This window comes from Papaver somniferum, unplaced genomic scaffold (genome assembly GCF_003573695.1).
Source record: "Papaver somniferum cultivar HN1 unplaced genomic scaffold, ASM357369v1 unplaced-scaffold_125, whole genome shotgun sequence".
Lineage (NCBI taxonomy): Eukaryota > Viridiplantae > Streptophyta > Magnoliopsida > Ranunculales > Papaveraceae > Papaver > Papaver somniferum.
The window spans coordinates 864,825-883,675 of NW_020621603.1; the positions used below are offsets into that span (position 1 = coordinate 864,825).

At 36.0% G+C, this 18,851-nt stretch overlaps 1 protein-coding gene and 1 non-coding gene across 2 annotated transcripts; one reads left to right on the plus strand and one right to left on the minus strand.

The window, feature by feature from the left end:
* Window positions 1-593: 593 nt before the first annotated feature.
* LOC113331548 (extensin-like) lies at window positions 594-1,340 on the minus strand. Its single transcript, XM_026578249.1, has 2 exons — window positions 1,151-1,340; window positions 594-991 (listed from the first exon to the last, which is right to left on the minus strand). The coding sequence occupies exons 1-2, from the start codon at window positions 1,338-1,340 to the stop codon at window positions 594-596; spliced, it is 588 nt and encodes a 195-aa protein (XP_026434034.1).
* A 16,638-nt stretch (window positions 1,341-17,978) lies between these two features.
* Window positions 17,979-18,051, plus strand: TRNAD-AUC. The gene has a single exon. It is a non-coding gene; the product is annotated as a tRNA-Asp (tRNA).
* Window positions 18,052-18,851: the final 800 nt, after the last annotated feature.

Genomic DNA, 18,851 nt, shown 5'->3' on the forward strand with positions numbered 1-18,851 from the left:
CCAATTTTGGAGTGCACGGTTTGTCTTCAATTATGCAGTGAATCAAATTATGAGATTTTAAGATTACCTTCAAGTCCACATTGTCTTCCCAGAAAACATCTTTTTGAGGGTGTACCGAAGGACCATAGACACATAGAAGCTCCCATTTTGGAGTGCACAGTTTGGCTTCAAATTATGCAGTGAATCAAATTATAAGATTTTAAGATTACCTTCAAGTCCACATTGTCTTGCCAAAGAACAACAAGACCACCACCTTTCCCTTGAGCAACAACAAACTCAAAGTTCCTAAAGTTGAGAGAGTTGAAACCCCTCTTACTGTTTCTATTATTTAATCTTGTTTCAGATAGAAAAAGAATAAAGGGGTTGTAACTATGCAGGAATGAGTTTAATATTAGAAATGTCGTCTCATTCCCTTAACCCACGACAATTCCAAGCTTGTACTAACATTTCCCTTGAGACTTTTCAGGGAAAGTCGCCACAGCCTCTACATTAGAATGATGCAAGTATTTGATGGGAAGGTCACAATCCATTGGAACAGCTTGTCTTTTGCTTCCTGAGTGCAAGAAGTCTTCATTATTTTCTGAGGGGTGATGCTATCTAGCCAATCTCTTCCATGGACGCAACTTCCCTTTATGATCCTGAGGGTTTGGTGTAGGTGGGGAAGAATAGTAAGAGGATTGATTTTGAACCAAAACAGGTGGAGGTGGGTTAACAGTTTTAGGGAGGGTGGTTTCTTTTGGGGTGACAATAGCAGGGGTGGTAGAAGCAGATGGGCTTTCTGGATCAGGTGTTTGGTTGTCAGGATTGATCTTTTGGGTAGCTTTTTTAGACTTGGTGGTCGGTGGTTTGGATATGGATGTTGGCTGAGCTGTGCCGGGTATAGTTTTGGAAGCTTGATCATTTTTCTCAGAATTAGGTTTTGGGATATCATCTTTGGGAATCACGGGGTCACTATCCGGTTGGAGTTTAGTTTTAGGGTTTGGTGGGGCGGCTGAATTTCGATGAATTTCGATGGGGGTTTGGGTTAGAGTAGAGGAGGGGACAACCGTTACGGAAGTAGTATATGGAGTGGTGGAGTGATTGGATACTTCAATTAAGGGTTGTTGATGATGTTCTGAAACTTACGACATGATGATTGTTGAGAATGTACCGCCGTTACGATTTGGAAGACCAGTGGTATCGACAACGGTTGAGTCATCTCCGAACGATCCAAGAATCTTTCTGGTGATCTGAACTGATCCTGGTTTTGGCTCGTAGTTAGCATTCAGCTCTTCAGTGAATCTTGCTATGTTCATGTCTTGCATATTTTCCATGAAAGCTTCAGGGGAGTCAAAACCCATCTCTTCACATTCTTTTGATGGAGCGGGACAGTGTCTCATTATATGCCCAAATTTACCACAAAAGAAACATACTCTAGGTAGCCTTTCTGTTAGAGCACTGCTCGGTTGAACCCACCAAGCGTTGGTATGTCAAGTTTGGTTGTCATATTTTAGTGAATCGAAACTCATGTTAAGAGTCGCTTGGTTATGTACTAGAGTTAAACTTCATATAGGTTAGCTTGAAAGCATTAGGATATGAGACATTACAAGTATTGCGAAGTCTTGAAGATGTGAAGAAGCAAGGAGCTACAACGACAACAATCATCCTTCCACTTGAGGTTAGTGATATTTGACTTCAACTGTTTCATTTCCTAACGTATTTTTCAAGTCGTGCATATTGAAAACATAGCTGCGAAGCATATTTGAACTCTAGATAGACATAGTATTAAGGAATACAATACGAGGTTTATTGCTTAACTATTAAACTTTGTAGATAAGACATCCATAATCATTTGAATGCTATTGTGATTATCTATGGGTATAAGGTGAGGATTTCATCCTAGGGAACAATGTTTACATGTGTTCTAAGGAAGTAAGTTCATAAACTTGTTTGTGGACCGAAAAGGAAATTGCCAGGAGTTATTGGTTTTGTTATTTAATCGGCGAGAAGGAAATAGAGTTGCGTGTTCACGGGAAAAATATTCTGTATTTGGTTTGGAAAGTTTCTGGTGAAATTCAATCGAAGTTTTAGCTTGGTTTGGGCCTGTTAACTGCAAACAGGGCTGGTAATCCTCTTAGACTCGTCAAAGTATGATTGTATCACCGATTGGAAGAAAACAGAGCATCATATATCCCCATGAGTTATTCTCGGGATTTTCTTTATTCTTGGAAAGATTGCATGAGGTCAGAGCATGTATATCCTATTTTATGACGTGTATGAGTCTGTTAAGAGTATGTTGGATGGATACAGACGCGTGAGAAGCTGTAAAAAGGGAAGAAATCCCGTGACTGGCAGTGAAGAATATTATCGAGTACTGAAGATTATTCGGAGTTATTGGCGAGTATTTTTGATTCTGGAGAGTATATAAAGGGTGCTGGGGGTTATGAGAGAGGATGAAGAGTTAGGGGAAGAAAAGAGAGGAGTTTGATCGAGTTGCAGAGTTGGTTCTGCTGCTGCAGAAACCCTAGAAGACGAAGAACATTGACCCACACAAGCAGTCGTTTATGCTACAGTGAATACGACAGTCGCAAGACAGTCTTATATGCTACAGTGGCAGCGACACCTTATTCATATCGTTCTCTGTAACAATTAGGTTTGTAACAGAAATAACTGTTACAAATCCGGTTTTAATTGTTTTTCCTCATTTTCACCATTGTAAAACACTTTTTGAGCAATGAAAAAAATCCTTTGAGTGTGTTTCCAACATGAGAAGCTAAACCCCACCACTGGGACAACGGAGGAAGCAACTTTTCATGATTGTGGTAAATGAATTAATTCTTTTATTGACTTTTTGCATAGATTTAATTGCTTTATGATTTCTATTAATTACGTTATTTTGTTAGATGCCGCATGCTTAGTTTTAATTACTTCAGATGGGTCATGCTTTTAACTTACAAATAATATTTTACGAAATCTATTTTTGGCAAAGAACTAGAGTCACAACTTCTTTTGTTTGAGGTATATTGTCTAGAAGTAATGACTGAACCACAACAATATGAAAAGTAGTGGAATCCCGAGTCCCGGTCTCTCTTCATCCTGTGACAAATTTTGTATATATATTTTTCCTTATTTTCTTTATTAAGTCTTAAAACAAATTCTCAACAAATCTGAGTGAACAAATCATCTTACTACAACTCAATTGAAAATACCATCAATTTTTGGCGCCGCCGACGCGGATTTGTTTATAAATTTGTTTTTAGTTTTTTTTTTTATTTGTTCCTTTTTACGCCTTTTGGTATTTCTTGTTTGCTTTCAGATTTGGAACTGAGCTAAAGAAAAGGGGAGAAAGTGCTGAAAACAAAAGCGAAGCCAAAGAAGAAAAGAAAGGAGGAATCCAAAAGGAGGGAAGAAGAAAATTTTTTGTATATAGATATTCTATTTTATTTTATTTTTTTTAGAAACTGTAATTAAGGTTTTTATTTTTGTAATCTTTCATTTTTGGACATTTTTTTTTATTTTCGGACATTGAACTTTGGGACTTTATTTTTAATAAACCCTACGGAAGGGTAGTTTTAAATATAAACTGTGTGCAGAGAGGACGACGATTACGATATCGTCTCGGCCCCTCGGGTTCGTACACGGCATTAGAGTTGTGGCCCGAGTCGACTTCAACGGTTCATCCCCCGTCTGGAACGGGAGGTAAGAATTCTAAACACCCGCGAATCCCCTGTCAGCAGGTTTACTGGATGATTTTGTATGCTTATATGTTGAGGACCTGAAATCGGATTTAATTTTCTAGTAAAGGGCAAGGCCTGGCCAAATCAAGATAACGACTCGGATTTCATCACCATTTCCTTCTTGCCCGTCTTAGGAACACGTAACCTACGCGAACCTAAGCCTTAAAATTTGGACTAGAACGAGACCGATAGGGTAACGAGGTTAATAGGAAAGTCATTCCAAAAATATTGGTTACTCTTTTAGGCATACTTCGAAGTTCATGATGGTTTCTGTGAGTTGAATGCGTGACTGCGCCGCCTTGTAATGCGGTGAGGCCTTGGGTATCAAAGCTCTACGCAGCTTTCCTCGCCTCTATTCAACTTACTTTGACTCGGATTGATTCCAGAGGGGTTTGCTCAAATTGTAACTAATTCCCTTTCGAAGGATTAGAAGCTGGTCTAGAAATAATCTAAGTGGAGCCATCATGCTTTTTGTTTGCTAGATAAAATAGGCTTGTTGTGGTCGAGTCAGCCTTCTTTGTGTTTGTTTAGAATTCCCTTACAGTTAGGATGTCGAACTGGTATTATAATAGCCAATACAATGAGTATCCGACTGAGAAGCTTAGACATTATCCTTTTTATGACCATAGTGTGAATAGTGATTGGGAACGCGAAACCTTTGAAGGTTATGGTCCATACCATTTTGAGCCCAATTACTATCCACATACCCACAGGTCATACGAGCAAAACAATCCTTCTATTTCTCTAGAAGAGTCTCTCAAGAGTTTCAATGAGTCAGCACGGAAGTTATTTATGAAAGATACTTATAATATTTTTCTCCCAGAAGAGTCCGTAGAGCGGTCAACTAAGATATCTCTAGAAGAGACCCTCAAGAAATTTACTGAGAGTACAAATATGATTGTGGAAAAACTTGCTCAGGATAGTCTTAATTTCCAGTGTAGTTTTCCCAATACCACCCTCGAAAATAAGGATAGTTTTTATTCACATAATCAAGATGACGAGGTTAGAATTGGTAACACTACTTGTTTTGATAAGGTTTGATCATTTTCATGTTATTATAGTGATGATTATGATGAGGATAGTATTGATGAAGAACATGAAATATGTAGGCATAGTGATCAGGATTTTTTTACTCCGGTTGAGCTTTATAATGATCCTGTTACTTCTAGTACAAATCCAAATAATTTTAATAATTATTCACCTATTCAAAAGGATGTGGATTTGACTAGAGATACCATCGTTTTAGACGATGTAGTTCATGATCCTTTAGCCTGCAGTATGTTGGATAATCCATTATTTGATGTGCCTATCAGTGAATCGGAGGAGGTAACTATGATTAAAACCTTAGTTGATGAGCCATTATATGAAACTTTCTCTGATAATCCTTTATATGATTGTGATGATGGTTTAGAGGAAAGAGTTTACCTTGAGAATACTGTTTTAGAATCTAGCGATTTAGAAACACTAGTCTTAGAAGATGATAAACTCGTAGAAATGAGTGAGGATGAACCCAACTTAGAAAGATTCTATTGACCATTTCCAGGAATCTGATGACCTAGAAATTAGGGAAGTTGTGACTAGTCTTTCTAGAGACACAGAAAACTCTAAGTTTGGGGGTGATTGTCATTCTCCGTGTGCTTTAAATCTTAGAAAGTACCCTCCTGTAGGACTTGACATTTGTGCCTCAACCATCTTACAAGATTATCTTCATACACTTTTTACCGAACCTAATGATGTCCAGAAAGAAGCTCAATTGTTAGAAACCCATCCTCTGGTTGATGTGGTTAACCCAGGCTATGGTACCAAGATTGACTTTGTTTTCCCACCAAAAACTTTTCTTCCAATTGTGGGAACTTTTGATTTTATGATGTGTCGGTTATTAAGTTTTGAGACTAAACCTAATCACTTTAGGATATTAGGGTCGACACATTTTCTTAAAGAAGACCACCTCTTTCATTGTGGTCAGCTGTGTGAGTCAAATCTAATTGACTTAAAGGATCCCCAATTATTAAGGTTGTTGTTATGTGCTTCTAAGTTCTTAGTTGAGTTTTTCCAGACTCTAATACCTGAACCGAATCTTAGCTTTGAGGAAATCCAACCGATGAAAACCTGTTATCTAGACCCAGTTATAGAACCTGAACCTGAGCCACAACTAGATGTAGTTGTCTTAAACAAGGGTATGTTCGGTATCTTTTTGGTCTGTTGCAGTTTCCTCTTCTTGTGGGTAATACTTTTTGATCCAGATGACCCACAGTTATTCCGACTACTTCTATATGATTCTATGAGGTGACTAATTCCTTTCGATGTCTGGATGAAGACTTTAAACTTAGCACTTCTTGGGAGGTAACCCATGCTCATGCAACACGGTAATATCTTTCCTTAACTCTTTTTCTTCAAGTGGTACAGTTTCTCCTTGTTCATGCTTTTAATTTTATCTTTAGAACATTGAGGACAATGTTAGATTTAAGTTTGGGGGTATGGGAGAAACTTTTTAGTTACAGTATAAATAAACTCCAGAGCCTAGAAATTTATGCCTATTAAGGATAACACTAACCTATCTAAGTGGATGGAAACATCTTGGTTGTAGGAGTTGAGGAACCAATCTGATTAGATGGAAACATATAAAGAGTCTATTCATAAAAGCACAGAGCTCAGGTGTTAGAATTAAAAAAAAAACATGGTAGTTTCGCCATATCTAGTTAAATCCTAATCCTTCTGTTTTTATTTTTTAAGTGATTTGGTGGGGAACACGATTCAAGTTGTTACCTTTGCTAGGGTGAAATAGGGTGATTGAGATACAAAAAAAAAAAAAAAATTAAGACCAGACCATCAGACCAACCAGAATAAATTCAATAAAGTCGACCACTGGTGCCCTTGTGTATGCCAGTTGTGTTGACCTAGAGTTAGGTTTATCGACCACTGGTCCCCTTGTATATGCCAGTTGTGTTGATATTTGTCAGACCGGTATCTCAGTCCATTAGGATAGGTTCATCTTGGCAGAGGCCTTCAGACAGATATGGGAAACACCGTTCACTTTAAACCATCGATTTTTACTCTTTTTCCATCTTCTTAATCTTTTCATGTGATTGGTTGACTCCAATTATGATGTACAGAAACTATCTGAGTAGAGCTCTGTCACTTTATATGAATTTTAGTATGCTTGAGTGCAAACTCGTGTACAACAATTGGAATTTCGCATCAGGGTAATTCCTCCTGTAGTCAATAAGTATGCCAACCAAGGAGATTCTTTAGTACCTTCCAAGGTTCTGCGTAGATAGATAAGGTCTGGAGTAAAGGTTTTGTGGGTACACCTCTGGTAAACCCTCCCGAGACTATAACTCGGTCACTAGGGCCACCTAGTGAGTTTGAATTTTTTTTCTCTAGAATAAATTTGCTCGAGGACTAGCAAATAATAAGTTTGGGGGTATTTGATAGACGCATTTATGTGTCTAATTTGTCCTCAATGTTTCATATTGTTGGTACTCGATTTTGTACTAATTTTGTTATTTTATGTGTTTGTAGGCATATTTGGGAAATAAACATTTTTGGAAAATTCGGCTCGAAAAGTTGATTTTGGCACCCGGAGGACACGTGCTACGCGGACTCTTATTTTGGTTAAGGGGAACCTCAAATACTAAGGGGCACCTCAGTTGGGCACCTGCTAGTCACATCCCCAGTTTGGTTAGGGGGATACCCTTTCTTCTTCATTTGAATTATGAAAACCGGCGGGAAAAACCAACCTTCAGCTGCCGAAATTAGGGTTGCGATTTGAGCTCGTTTCAGTGAGACTAAACGGCTGAATTTGATTGGATTTGTTCATATGGGCTTAACAAACGTGGTGTGATATTCAAAATCAATCCAGTTGGACCAGATAATCGGCGAGAAGGAAACAGAGTTGCGTGTTCACGGGAAAAATATTCTGGATTTGGTTTGGAAAGTTTCTGGTGAAATTCAAACGAAGTTTTAGCTTGGTTTGGGCCTGTTAACCGCAAACAGGGCTGGTGATCCTCTTAGACTCGTCAAAGTACGGTTGTATCATCGATTGGAAGAAAACAGAGCATCATATATCCCCATGAGTTATTCTCGGGATTTTCTTTATTCTTGGAAAGATTGCACGAGGTCAGAGCATGTATATCCTATTCTATGACGTGTATGAGTCTGTTAAGAGTATGTTGGATGGATACAGACGCGTGAGAAGCTGTAAAAAGGAAAGAAATCCCGTGACTGGCAGTGAAGAATATTATCGAGTAATGAAGATTATTCGGAGTGATTGGCGAGTATTTTTGATTCTGGAGAGTATATAAAGGGTGCTGAGGGTTATGAGAGAGGATGGAGATTTAGGGGAAGAAAAGAGAGGAGTTTGATCGAGTTGCAGAGTTGGTTCTGCTGCTCCAGAAACCCTAGAAGACGAAGAACATTGACCCACACAAGCAGTCGTTTATGCTACTGTGAATACGACAGTCGCAAGACAGTCTTATATGCTACAGTGGCAGCGACACCTTATTCATATCGTTCTCTGTAACAATTAGGTTTGTAACAGAAATAATTGTTACAAATCCGTTTGTAATTGTTTTTCCTCATTTTCACCATTGTAAACACTTTTTGAGAAATGAAAAAAAATCCTTTGAGTGTGTTTCCAACATGAGAAGATAAATCCCACCACCGGGACAACGGAGGAAGCAACTTTTCATGATTGTGGTAAATGAATTAATTCTTTTATTGACTTTTTGCATAGATTTAATTGCTTTATGATTTCTATTAATTACTTGTTATTTTGTTAGATGCCGCATGCTTAGTTTTAATTACTTCAGATGCGTCATGCTTTTAACTTACAAATAATATTTTACGAAATCTATTTTTGGCAAAGAACTAGAGTCACAACTTCTTTTATTTGAGCTATATTGTCTAGAAGTAATGACTGAACCACAACAATATGAAAAATAGTGGAATCCCGAGTCCCGGTCTCTCTTCTCCTGTGACAAATTTTGTATATATATTTTTCCTTATTTTCTTTATTAAGTCTTAAAACAAATTCTCAAAAAATCTGAGTGAAAGAATCATCTTACTACAACTCAATTGAAAAATACCATCATTAGTCCATACAGATTGCTAATCGAAATATTGGGTGGTATTGTTAGACCCTCGCTTTTTCAATTGGTATCATAGCAGGCAAACACATTAAAGACCTCATCAGTGTGTGTTTTTAGCGATCTGACTCTGTGGAAAGAATCTCATACGCATACCAAGATGCCTCCTAAAGCTGTCAACTTTGTCAAAAGTCTCGGAAATACCTCAAAGGGTCACTCCTTAACTGATTCTTACGAATCCCGAGGTAAGAAGAATGTCCCATCGTGCGTGAATCATTCCTCATCTAATGAGACATTGGAAATAATGGCTAAAGCTGAAATGGAGCTCACCAGAATTTCTAAAAATTCAATAGAGTTTGTTGATCTCAAGGATCATGTACAACTCGTCGATGAATTTGAAAAGGATATTGATCGTGAACAGGTACTCTATAACATTATAGGGCCATTCTCTAAGTAAATTGATAAACTTCTTCAAGCAAATAATCAACAGCGTGAAAAGATTTGTAATCTTGAAAAGCTGGTAAAAGAAGGCTCAATTAGAGAACAAGGTTTGATCAAGACGCATTCATCGAATCTTGACAGTCTTCGTGTTGAGAAAAAGGAACTTGAAGCATCACTTGTCATAGCCCATGAACAGTGCAAATCCTTGAAAAAGGAAAACTCTTTGTTAAAGAAAAATTCTTATGCACATTCCAATTCTCATGAGTTACTATGCAGAATGAAAGTTTCTCCAGATGAAGATTGTGTCAAGAAAAGTTTTTATAACTTACAATCTTCTCTGGTGGCTATGAAGTTTAAGCATAGTGATTTCTGTGGAAAAGGAAATCACTATGCTTTCCATTGTTTTGCAAGAAATAAACAAATTTCTAAACTTCGTAATTTGCTTATATCCACTGTCAATGGAACAAATAGTCAATCGACTACTGCAGTGAATCAAATACCCACAGAAAACCAAGAGTGTTATAAACATGGATTCCTTCCTAGAAGTCGTCACAGATCACAGGTACATTCTAACCATTTAAACTCTCGTGTTATTAATGAATGTACTCCCCATGTTTATGCTTTTGGTAAATCTAAATCTATAAAATGGATTCCCATCTATACCGATCCACTTGAACCAATTTCAAGAGGTCCTAGATTTAGTCCTTAGAGAAAGTCTTCAGAAGAATATGCAGAACAAGCTATGTCTTATTCTTCTACACTGAGGGATAATCAAAGAAGGAAGGCTAAACAAAAGCAATATTCATTTAATGAGCTGGATGCTCATACTTGTGCAAATTAATCACAAGGTTGAAATCTCACTCATCAAAAAACCTAGTTGTGTGAGAATTAAATAGGTATACTCTGTATAAAGTAACAGTGATTATCTAGCTATTTTCTTATCGTTCTTAGATGGATAATCAGTCATATACTTTTACATGAGTATCTTGTCTTTCTTTTGTATTGTTTTTGTTTTCTCGTGTCCAGCCTTTCTAAAACTCCATGTTTTGTGGTTTGGTCATCTTAAGGGTACATATACGTTTTTGGACTCAGTATTTTTACTTTTAAACCCTTTTTCCCAAAAAATTTTATATACCCTCCTATTGTGTTGTTACTTTCACTCTAGGCTTCTCATCAATGGATTCTTCTTCATGGGATTTTCCTATAGACTTTGTTGATAGTGGTATATACTTTGAGTTTATTAAAGAGAAGGGAACCCTTGTTGAAGTTGAAGGATCTTTTCCTCAATCTTCTGCTTCTTACTCAGATATTGGAGAGAAGATTCCAACCAAGGTGATCATTGATTCTTAGCAACTTGTTGGAACCATAAAGTGTCTGGATGCTGTAAAAGATGAGTTGAAAAAGGTTAACTGTAACCTTGTACTCATGAAGAACCGCGTGAAAGAACCTCTCAACAAGGATGTTTCCTCAAAGGTTGATGAGGTTGCTGTCGCTCATATACTCAATGATCACAAGACTCATGAGTCTCCAAAACCGTCCATCTGATCTTTAGGGTCTGGTTTTTGGCCTAAGAGTCTGTTTTGTTTAGATGCCTAGGATGTCTTCTTTTTGGATTAGTTGGAAGAATTACTAGTGCTTTGAATAGCGACGATTATGACTACACATAGCTATTATTTGTTTCATTCTCTTATGTTATTTTTTAGGTTTATTGGTATTAAATTCTAAAAATATTTGGAGGATGATGGTTTGCAATATTTATTCTTGGTTTGATATATTGCAATATACTTTTATGGGATATTTATTGTTTGCGAGCGTGAACTTGAAGGTCCCATATGTTTGTCAAAAGTAATGTCGTTCATGAATCGGTATTCTTATTGGTGAAAGAACGAATGGACTTTTAACATATACAAAAGTTATGCCTATGCAATCATGTATTTGATGGAAAATAGGATTGAACTTTTGTTTGAACAAGGATAAAGTCCATTATATTGTTATGTATTTAATGATAGAAAATAGAATAGATCCTTGTATGGTTATCCACAGTATAGGTCTTTATTGATCCATTTTATTATGTATTACCGTGAAGGCTCCATTATGTGTCTTATGTTGATAACGATACAACTAAGTCGATTCTTATTGACATGGTTGGTTGTTCCGTGAGATGCTATATGTTGAGCATTAGAAACTAATTTAATCAACTAGTTTGGTTGCTTAGTTTGTATTCCATAAGTTTTCCTTCTTATGTTGAGTACATGTACGGTTAAGGTTGTTATCTTATGATAATCTTAGTCGGGGTTCCATAATCTCTTATGTTGAGACCAAAAGAACTAAGTTTATTATCTTGCTTGGTTATTTAGTTATTTGCTCCGAAAGTCTTCTTTTGTTGAGCAAATCCTTTGATAATTAAATTGATTACCTCGGTGATTAGTTTGGTTATTTGTTTGTATTCCGATTAGATTAATTATAGGTTCTCTTGTAATTAATCTAGTTGAGTTTTCATATATTCCACAAGTTCTTGTGTTGAGTATATGAACGACTATACTAATCATGTTCTATTGGTTATTGTAGTCATATATTCTGTAAGGTTTTCCTTATGTCGAGTATACACATATTCCGTAAGGTTCTCCTTATGTTGAGTATTTGATCATATATTCTGTAAGGTTTTCCTTATGTCGAGTATCCACATATTCCGTAAGGTTCTACTTATGTTGAGTATTTGAACGGTTAAGTTAGTCACCTCCATATGATTAACTTGGTCGTAGCTCCGTATACTTATGTTGAGCATTGCTCAATTAAATTGACCACTCCTGTGGTTTGATTTAGTTGTGTTATCCAATCAAATTAATCATTGGTTTACTTGTGATTAATTTGGTTGAAGGTTGGATATAGAAAATCATTCGCGTGGTTTTTTGGTGTCCAATTAAAAATCCTTCTTTTCTTTCGAAATTAAGGTCGCTCATGTTGTTCTTTCGAGGATGACATCAAATGGGGGAGAGTTCTTTTGAACTTGTGCTTAATGGTAATATCTTGCGGGGAGTGCGGTTGTGCAATTTTAAAGGGGTTATCTTGTATCTTAAAACTCCTTGATGAATGCATTTAATTTCGGCTTTATGATTGCATCTAAATTAAGATGGTATGTATTCTCTTTTAGTTTATGAAATGTCTCTTGTGGAAATTTCATTATGAACCTGTTCTTGTACCTTTGCCAATCATAGTTATAAAAAAAGGTGGTGTTTGACTCCTTGATCAAAGAGTCAAAAAATGGACAAGATTCGACGAAAATTGTCATCTCGCGGTCGGGAGCGTCTGGATTTCATTTGACTTGGACGGCTGGGAATGATAGGGGGCCACATTTATTTAAAACGATGGGAGAAAAAAAAAAGCAAATAAAACGAGATTTACCATCATTGATTTTCTCTTTCCAGTTTTTATTGGGTTTTCTTTCTACCTCTGCGTTTCAGTTTCTCTCTTCACAGAAACCCTAGAATTGCGTTTGATTGGTTGATTTTTGTAGGTGGAAAGAGCATAGAAACAAGTGACAAACGCTTGCTTGCACTGATAAATCAAACTTTTTTTTTCCATTGTTACCACTTCCAAAGCCTTTAGGACCCGGAGAAAGAATTGCAAGACGACATCGTATTCTTCTCCATCTTTTCAAATTTTTTCATAGAGGGATTTGATTTCTTCGAACACAGCTGGGGTTTGAATTCATCACTTTAAATAAGAAAAGGTATTAATGATTCCTCTTTTCCTGTATTGGACCAATTTAGATTCTTATTATATTATAGGGAAGAGAAGCAGATTGGATTGGTGGTTAATCTTACCAGGCACTTTCACTCATTGCTTAATAAGGTATGACTTATGTTAATCCGTCTTTTTTCTCCCTCTCTATATGACTGGGAACTGCACTAGGGTAAATCTGAATTCAATTGCCAGCAAATCCAGTTTGTATCACTTTTGATATAACCAATCTTGATAAATATTCCCCAATTTCTATTGCGATAACAAATTTATGCCATTCTATTTTAATCTTAGGATGTTATTGCTTCGTCTCATGTAAAAATTTTATGGGTGTTTCAGTTCCAGATAAGTTGGTATCTGGATGGTTGGTTTTTAATCTATGCAAGCAAATTCGTATGTGAAACTCATCAGTGGACTATACAACAGATGTTCAGACTAATCCAATTTGGTATGCAAAAGAATATACAGTAGCTTCACTCTGCTTATATTGTGGAATAACACTTCCGTTCAGGATAGCTTTTGCAGCTATCACTGTCATGGCCAGCATGAAGCCCTTAGGTTTATTAGCGCTGACTTATAGAAATATTTGGTATGAACGGAGGCTGTTCGAAAGTATCTATCATTTATCTTAGGACAACTTTTGACTCACGACTCTTACTGGCACATGGATCGAGATGACTTTTTTCAAGATAAGGCATTAATGCTTTATCGATACGAAGATTGCAACAAAACCTTCCGGATATGCTTTTCTGAGGAAATCTTGAATTCTTTTTAATTGGTTTAGCTGTGAGGTATATGATTGCTCCATTAGGTTCTTTATTTCTTGGTAGTGATTCATAATCTGTGAAGTATATGATTGCTCCCTTCATAAGTTCCTACTTTTAGTCCAAGGTTTTAAAATTCATTTGCCCCTAAAAATGATTGAAGAATTGCCTTATTAAGTTCACAGATAATATTCCTGAATTTGTCGACTTCACTATTACCTGTATGAATGAAATTGCCCCTGGAGATTCATGAACTTGAAAATTTAAGAAGTGCTAATTACCATTTTCTTCTTAGATTACTGAATCACCCGCTAGATACATTGTCCTAAATGTTGAAAAAGTAGTTTAACTGTTCTAGATATAAATAATGGAGACCAAGCCAACCCTCTTTGTTTCTTGATGTCAAAACTAGAATAGAATTTAGTAAGTTTCAAACTACTTGACCGTCTGTTTACAGTTTGTTTTCGGAATGCTGATTATTGGGTAAGCTGTAGGGATTTGATTTCCCATTCAAGAGATTTATAAAGGCACTATGAAATAGCTAATTTCTGTTTTTCTGTGTACGGCTATGGTCCAGACAAGAACAAATTGCTTATCAAGAAAAAGTAGTCAGCGTGGAAGCTAGAGCGAAATCAGCAATTCGTGTAGGCGCAAACATCATTAAACAAGAGGTTTCTTCGGTAACTGAGAGGTAAGTAAATTTAGTTGCTATACTGAAATCCTTCTCGGGTTTGGAGGCTACACACACACACGCACACACACACACACACACACACACACACACACACATATATATATATATTGTGATGACTAATAAATTAGGGAACACTGAAATGTTATGAAGGGGTAACTTACGCTTGCTGGATTTTTTGTTAAGCTGGGGTGTTTTTGGTTTTATGCATTTTTTGGAGGATGGTCAATTTTAATAACTTCATTGATTAATTTTTAAGTTCTGGATATATCAATTCAATATGTAATATTATGTTCTGATCAGTTGTTTATATTTGAATATATCAATTGTGTAACATACTCAACAATATTCTTTCATCATTCATTGATTTTAGCTAGAAAGATTCATAGGATACAAATTTGTTTCTACAAACAACGGTTCTATTCTAAATATCAGATATTGAAAATTTTGAGAGACAGGTGGCTGGAGACTTTCTTACGGAGCATCTCTATAGCAGCTATTTTTCTTTTGTGACTAAATTAGGAACTTCTTCCTTTCAAGTGGGACTATTTTTTATTAACATTTTGTTTATGGTGATTTGAATATATAAGAGGTTTCATTTCAGGTAAGTTAAAAAATGGTGATTCATATGTAGGGTTAGCTCAATATGTTGTCGTTGATGAAAGCAGGCCCTTGATAAGTTTTGTTATTATTCAGATAAGGACTACACTGTTGTACAATTGAGGCATGGTGACTGACCCAAGTTGTTGTGTCATATGCATTTGAGGCATGGTGACTTATCAGGTTTGTCTGTTATGATTTTTATATAACCAAGTATGAATAAGAACCATCTCATTTTCCTTATTGAATTTAAGTATTTACAATAATAGTTTATTAGTTGTTGTGGCATTATATACTTTGGTAGTAATAAGTTATACCTCAAGGATGGAATATTCAACGGAGGGAGAAACGGAGCTGTGAATTGGGAACTGAAGAAGATTTTACACCTCAAGACTGGAATATTCAAGTTTGAGACCAGCAGGTTGGTCAAGATACTTAATGAACATTCAATCTTCAACCAATGCAACCTCTTAATAGTCATAAGACTACTCTTTTTGCAATTCCTATTAAATATAAGGTACAATATATTACTTTTATCTTCTGCAACTGCCTGATTGACTTTCTAAGACTTACCAATCGGATGTTTGCTTCATCAATCTCCATTTGTCATAGTCATCTGTTTGTTCTCAGTAGTTAGAAATTTTTCCAACATGGTGTTTGAGTTGCGCCAAGGTATAATATCTCAATTTTATTTAATTGTGCATGCTTATTTTGGTAATGTGGATTTTAAAGGGAACACTGGACCGTCCATGTGTACTAGAGGTGTGAACATTTTAGGACTTGGCTATACTGAATATTACGGGAACAATATTAGATGTTTCATGCTAGGTAATGTTGGACAGTCTGAAACTGGACTCTTGGAGTTTGCAAATTGCTTCCCCAAAATTACACAAGCTTAAAATCAGGTGTGGCTACTTCGAACTAGCAATATCTCTCAGTGCAACCCAACTGCCTTCTATTAGGTTGATTTATTAAAATATACTGCTTCTGCATTCTGCTACTTTTTTTATGTTTTAGTTACTTCCTTTTTCTTACGTTGGTAATCATTCACCAATAATTACTTTTGTTGTTTTGGTTTTAGGATATTGGATTGTTGATTGTTGATCTGTGTGTGTGTGTATGTGTGTCTGTATTTTGCTATGATTTTTTTTATATCTTGCATAAGATCTAAACTTGATCATATGTCAGTTGTTTGTTTATTTGTGATGACACTTTTGTTCTGCATTGGTTGGTGATCATGTATGTAAAACGTGCACCTAATTTTTTACATCTTACCTATGGTCAGTTTAATCCCAGGCAATACTGCTACATTTTTACCAATGTTGCTATGACTGAAGAAGGCCTTGGAAATGTGCGTGTCGCCATAATCAGATACAGGTTCTTATCCTTTTAATCTCATTTTATGAAATCCCAGTTGTTTCTTTTGGGTGATCTGTTGCATGGTAAATTGTAATTTACTTGATGGAGTGTACCCATGAAGGCTTACCCAATTGCGATTTCTTTTGGGTGATCTGAAAATTCTCAGAGGGTAAATTTTTCTTAAGGTTCAACACTTCAGATTCGGTGGGTATTAAATTTTCTCAAAGCCTAATACATCGTTTGGAGGAACATAAAATCATCACGACCTTTTTTATTGAGGTAGTTCTTCTTAATCCTAATGCATGGATACTCAGTTCTGCATACGTACCAATGCATGGCTTAGACCAACATAAACATAATGTGTAAGTAGGTAAGAAATAAGACTCATATACCAGTTTTGCTACCTAACAGTCTCTGTTATTATTTTGTATTTCAATTTTAGATGCTTGGATGATGCGCTTCCAAATATAATTATTTGTGTGCTACCATATGCTACCATCATCAAAAAGCAGCTTCTTAATATGTTGTCTAACTACTACATGAAACCTCCCTGAATAGTTACTGCTGGATTACGTAAAGAAATCTTGATTTAGTGTTGAGAAACTGCATAAACTCTTTGAGTCTGTACAAGGTCTTAACGAGTACTGCAACATTAGTGTTCTCACCAGGTACCTAACTATTCATAATTAATGTGTTCATATATATGGCTGATGTGGTATATTTTTATTCTATCTAATTAACACTCTGGAGTATGCATAACGTCTCAAACTATTCATATGTTTGTATTCCGTATATATACATATCACTGATTTGGAAAATTGTTAATGTGAATATTTTTATTTGAACTAGATCTTTTGGAATTATCAGGATTTAATGAATGATAGAATGAAACACTACATAAGCCATGTAGATGAAGATACAAAGGAATGTTCATGTATGTTTACGTTTGGTGAGATGGTATGCTTTTATAAGCTGGGTTGTACAAGTTTTGAATGATTCACAACCGTTAATCTCTTGCAAAAGATAATTTCGGTATACCCTGTATTTTGACCTCAAGCCTTACTCCAGGACCATTGAACTAAGTTTGCAATGTGCCTGTAATTTTTCAGGTGATTGTTACTATTGTTGGTTGCAATGAATTGAAGACTTTTCTCTTACAACATTTTCTTTTCTCTCGAGTAGGACTGGAAAATTTAAAGTTTTGGTTGCAGATTGATTAGCCTATGAATTGACTAATGCAATTTAGTGTTGATGGTATGTAATCAGTTGCAGATTGATTACCGGAGGTGAGCTCCTTTACATGTGCCAAATGAGTAATTTCACCTTTTCCGCGTGTTCCCTGCTAATGTCATCATGCCTGTTTCAGCATAATGCTTGCTTTGATAACTCTCAGGAGAAAACTACCACATGTGTTTTCACGTTTAACCAAAGTAGACAAAAGCATTGTGTTTTTGCACAAGTTGTGAATAGGAACTCATCTTATTTGATACAGAATATATAATCAAACATTTGTGGCATGAAATGTATAATGTATTCATGATGGCATTGTGGTATGTACCACTAAGTATGAAAATGAACTGCTGTCTTAGCTCAACTGGTAGAGCACATGGTTATCATCCATGTAGTTGTGGGTTCGACTCCCACAGATGGCACTGTAATTTAAGTTGTCAATGCCATATTATAAGGTTATTTAAAATTTGGTTTCATCTTATATTTGACTTGCAATGTTCATTATGGATTTGGTGCTAGCCGACCTCTAATCAAGGTGTATTAAGAGGGCATTGGGGAGAACATCATACTGATCGAAAAACTAGGTTTTCTTCGAGAGTAATAAATTAATGTCAATCGAGTTAATCCCACCATGAAATTCTATCCTAGCGGGTGACATAGTGATGGATACCTCTATAGCGATTGGTGGGTGATTAGGTATGCTGAGTTTTATTTTTCCGTTCTCAGAGATTAAATTTTGTTAATCCATTTACTTAATCGTATTTCATGACTAATGAACACATAGAAACTCATCGAAAAATCATTATGGGAGAAAATTTAATGCTGTGTATCAAGAGAAACCTCAAAAAGAACCCCCTACAGAGGATAATTGAGAAATCCAATGTAATACGAAACTTTTTCTGAGCTTGAAATATTTCCCTTGCTTTTTGTTTTTTCTTCCCCATTAAGTTATCAGTTCAGGATCAGCACCACCAAAAACAATTTGGTCGAATTTTGAGTAAAATCGTTAGAGGTTGAAAATGTGTTTTTACATTTGGGTTCCCTGAATTTTATTGAAATTCGTGCGAAAGAGTGTACACACGTAATTAAATTTCTATGCTCAGGTAAACCTTGATGGAAGCAAAGATCAATGCTGCACAAAAAAGGATATGACCTACAAAAATTTAAACAATATAAAATACTGAAAAAAGAAAGTAGAATGGTACCACATTTTTTAAGATTT

Excerpts from the sequence above, each read along its gene's own strand:
- LOC113331548 (XM_026578249.1), bottom strand. The coding sequence starts at position 1,340 with ATGGGTTTTGACTCCCCTGAAGCTTTCATGGAAAATATGCAAGACATG. Across the intron at positions 992-1,150 it reads TCTTCCAAATCGTAACGGCG|CCGCCCCACCAAACCCTAAA; the intron begins GTACATTCTCAA and ends ATCGAAATTCAG.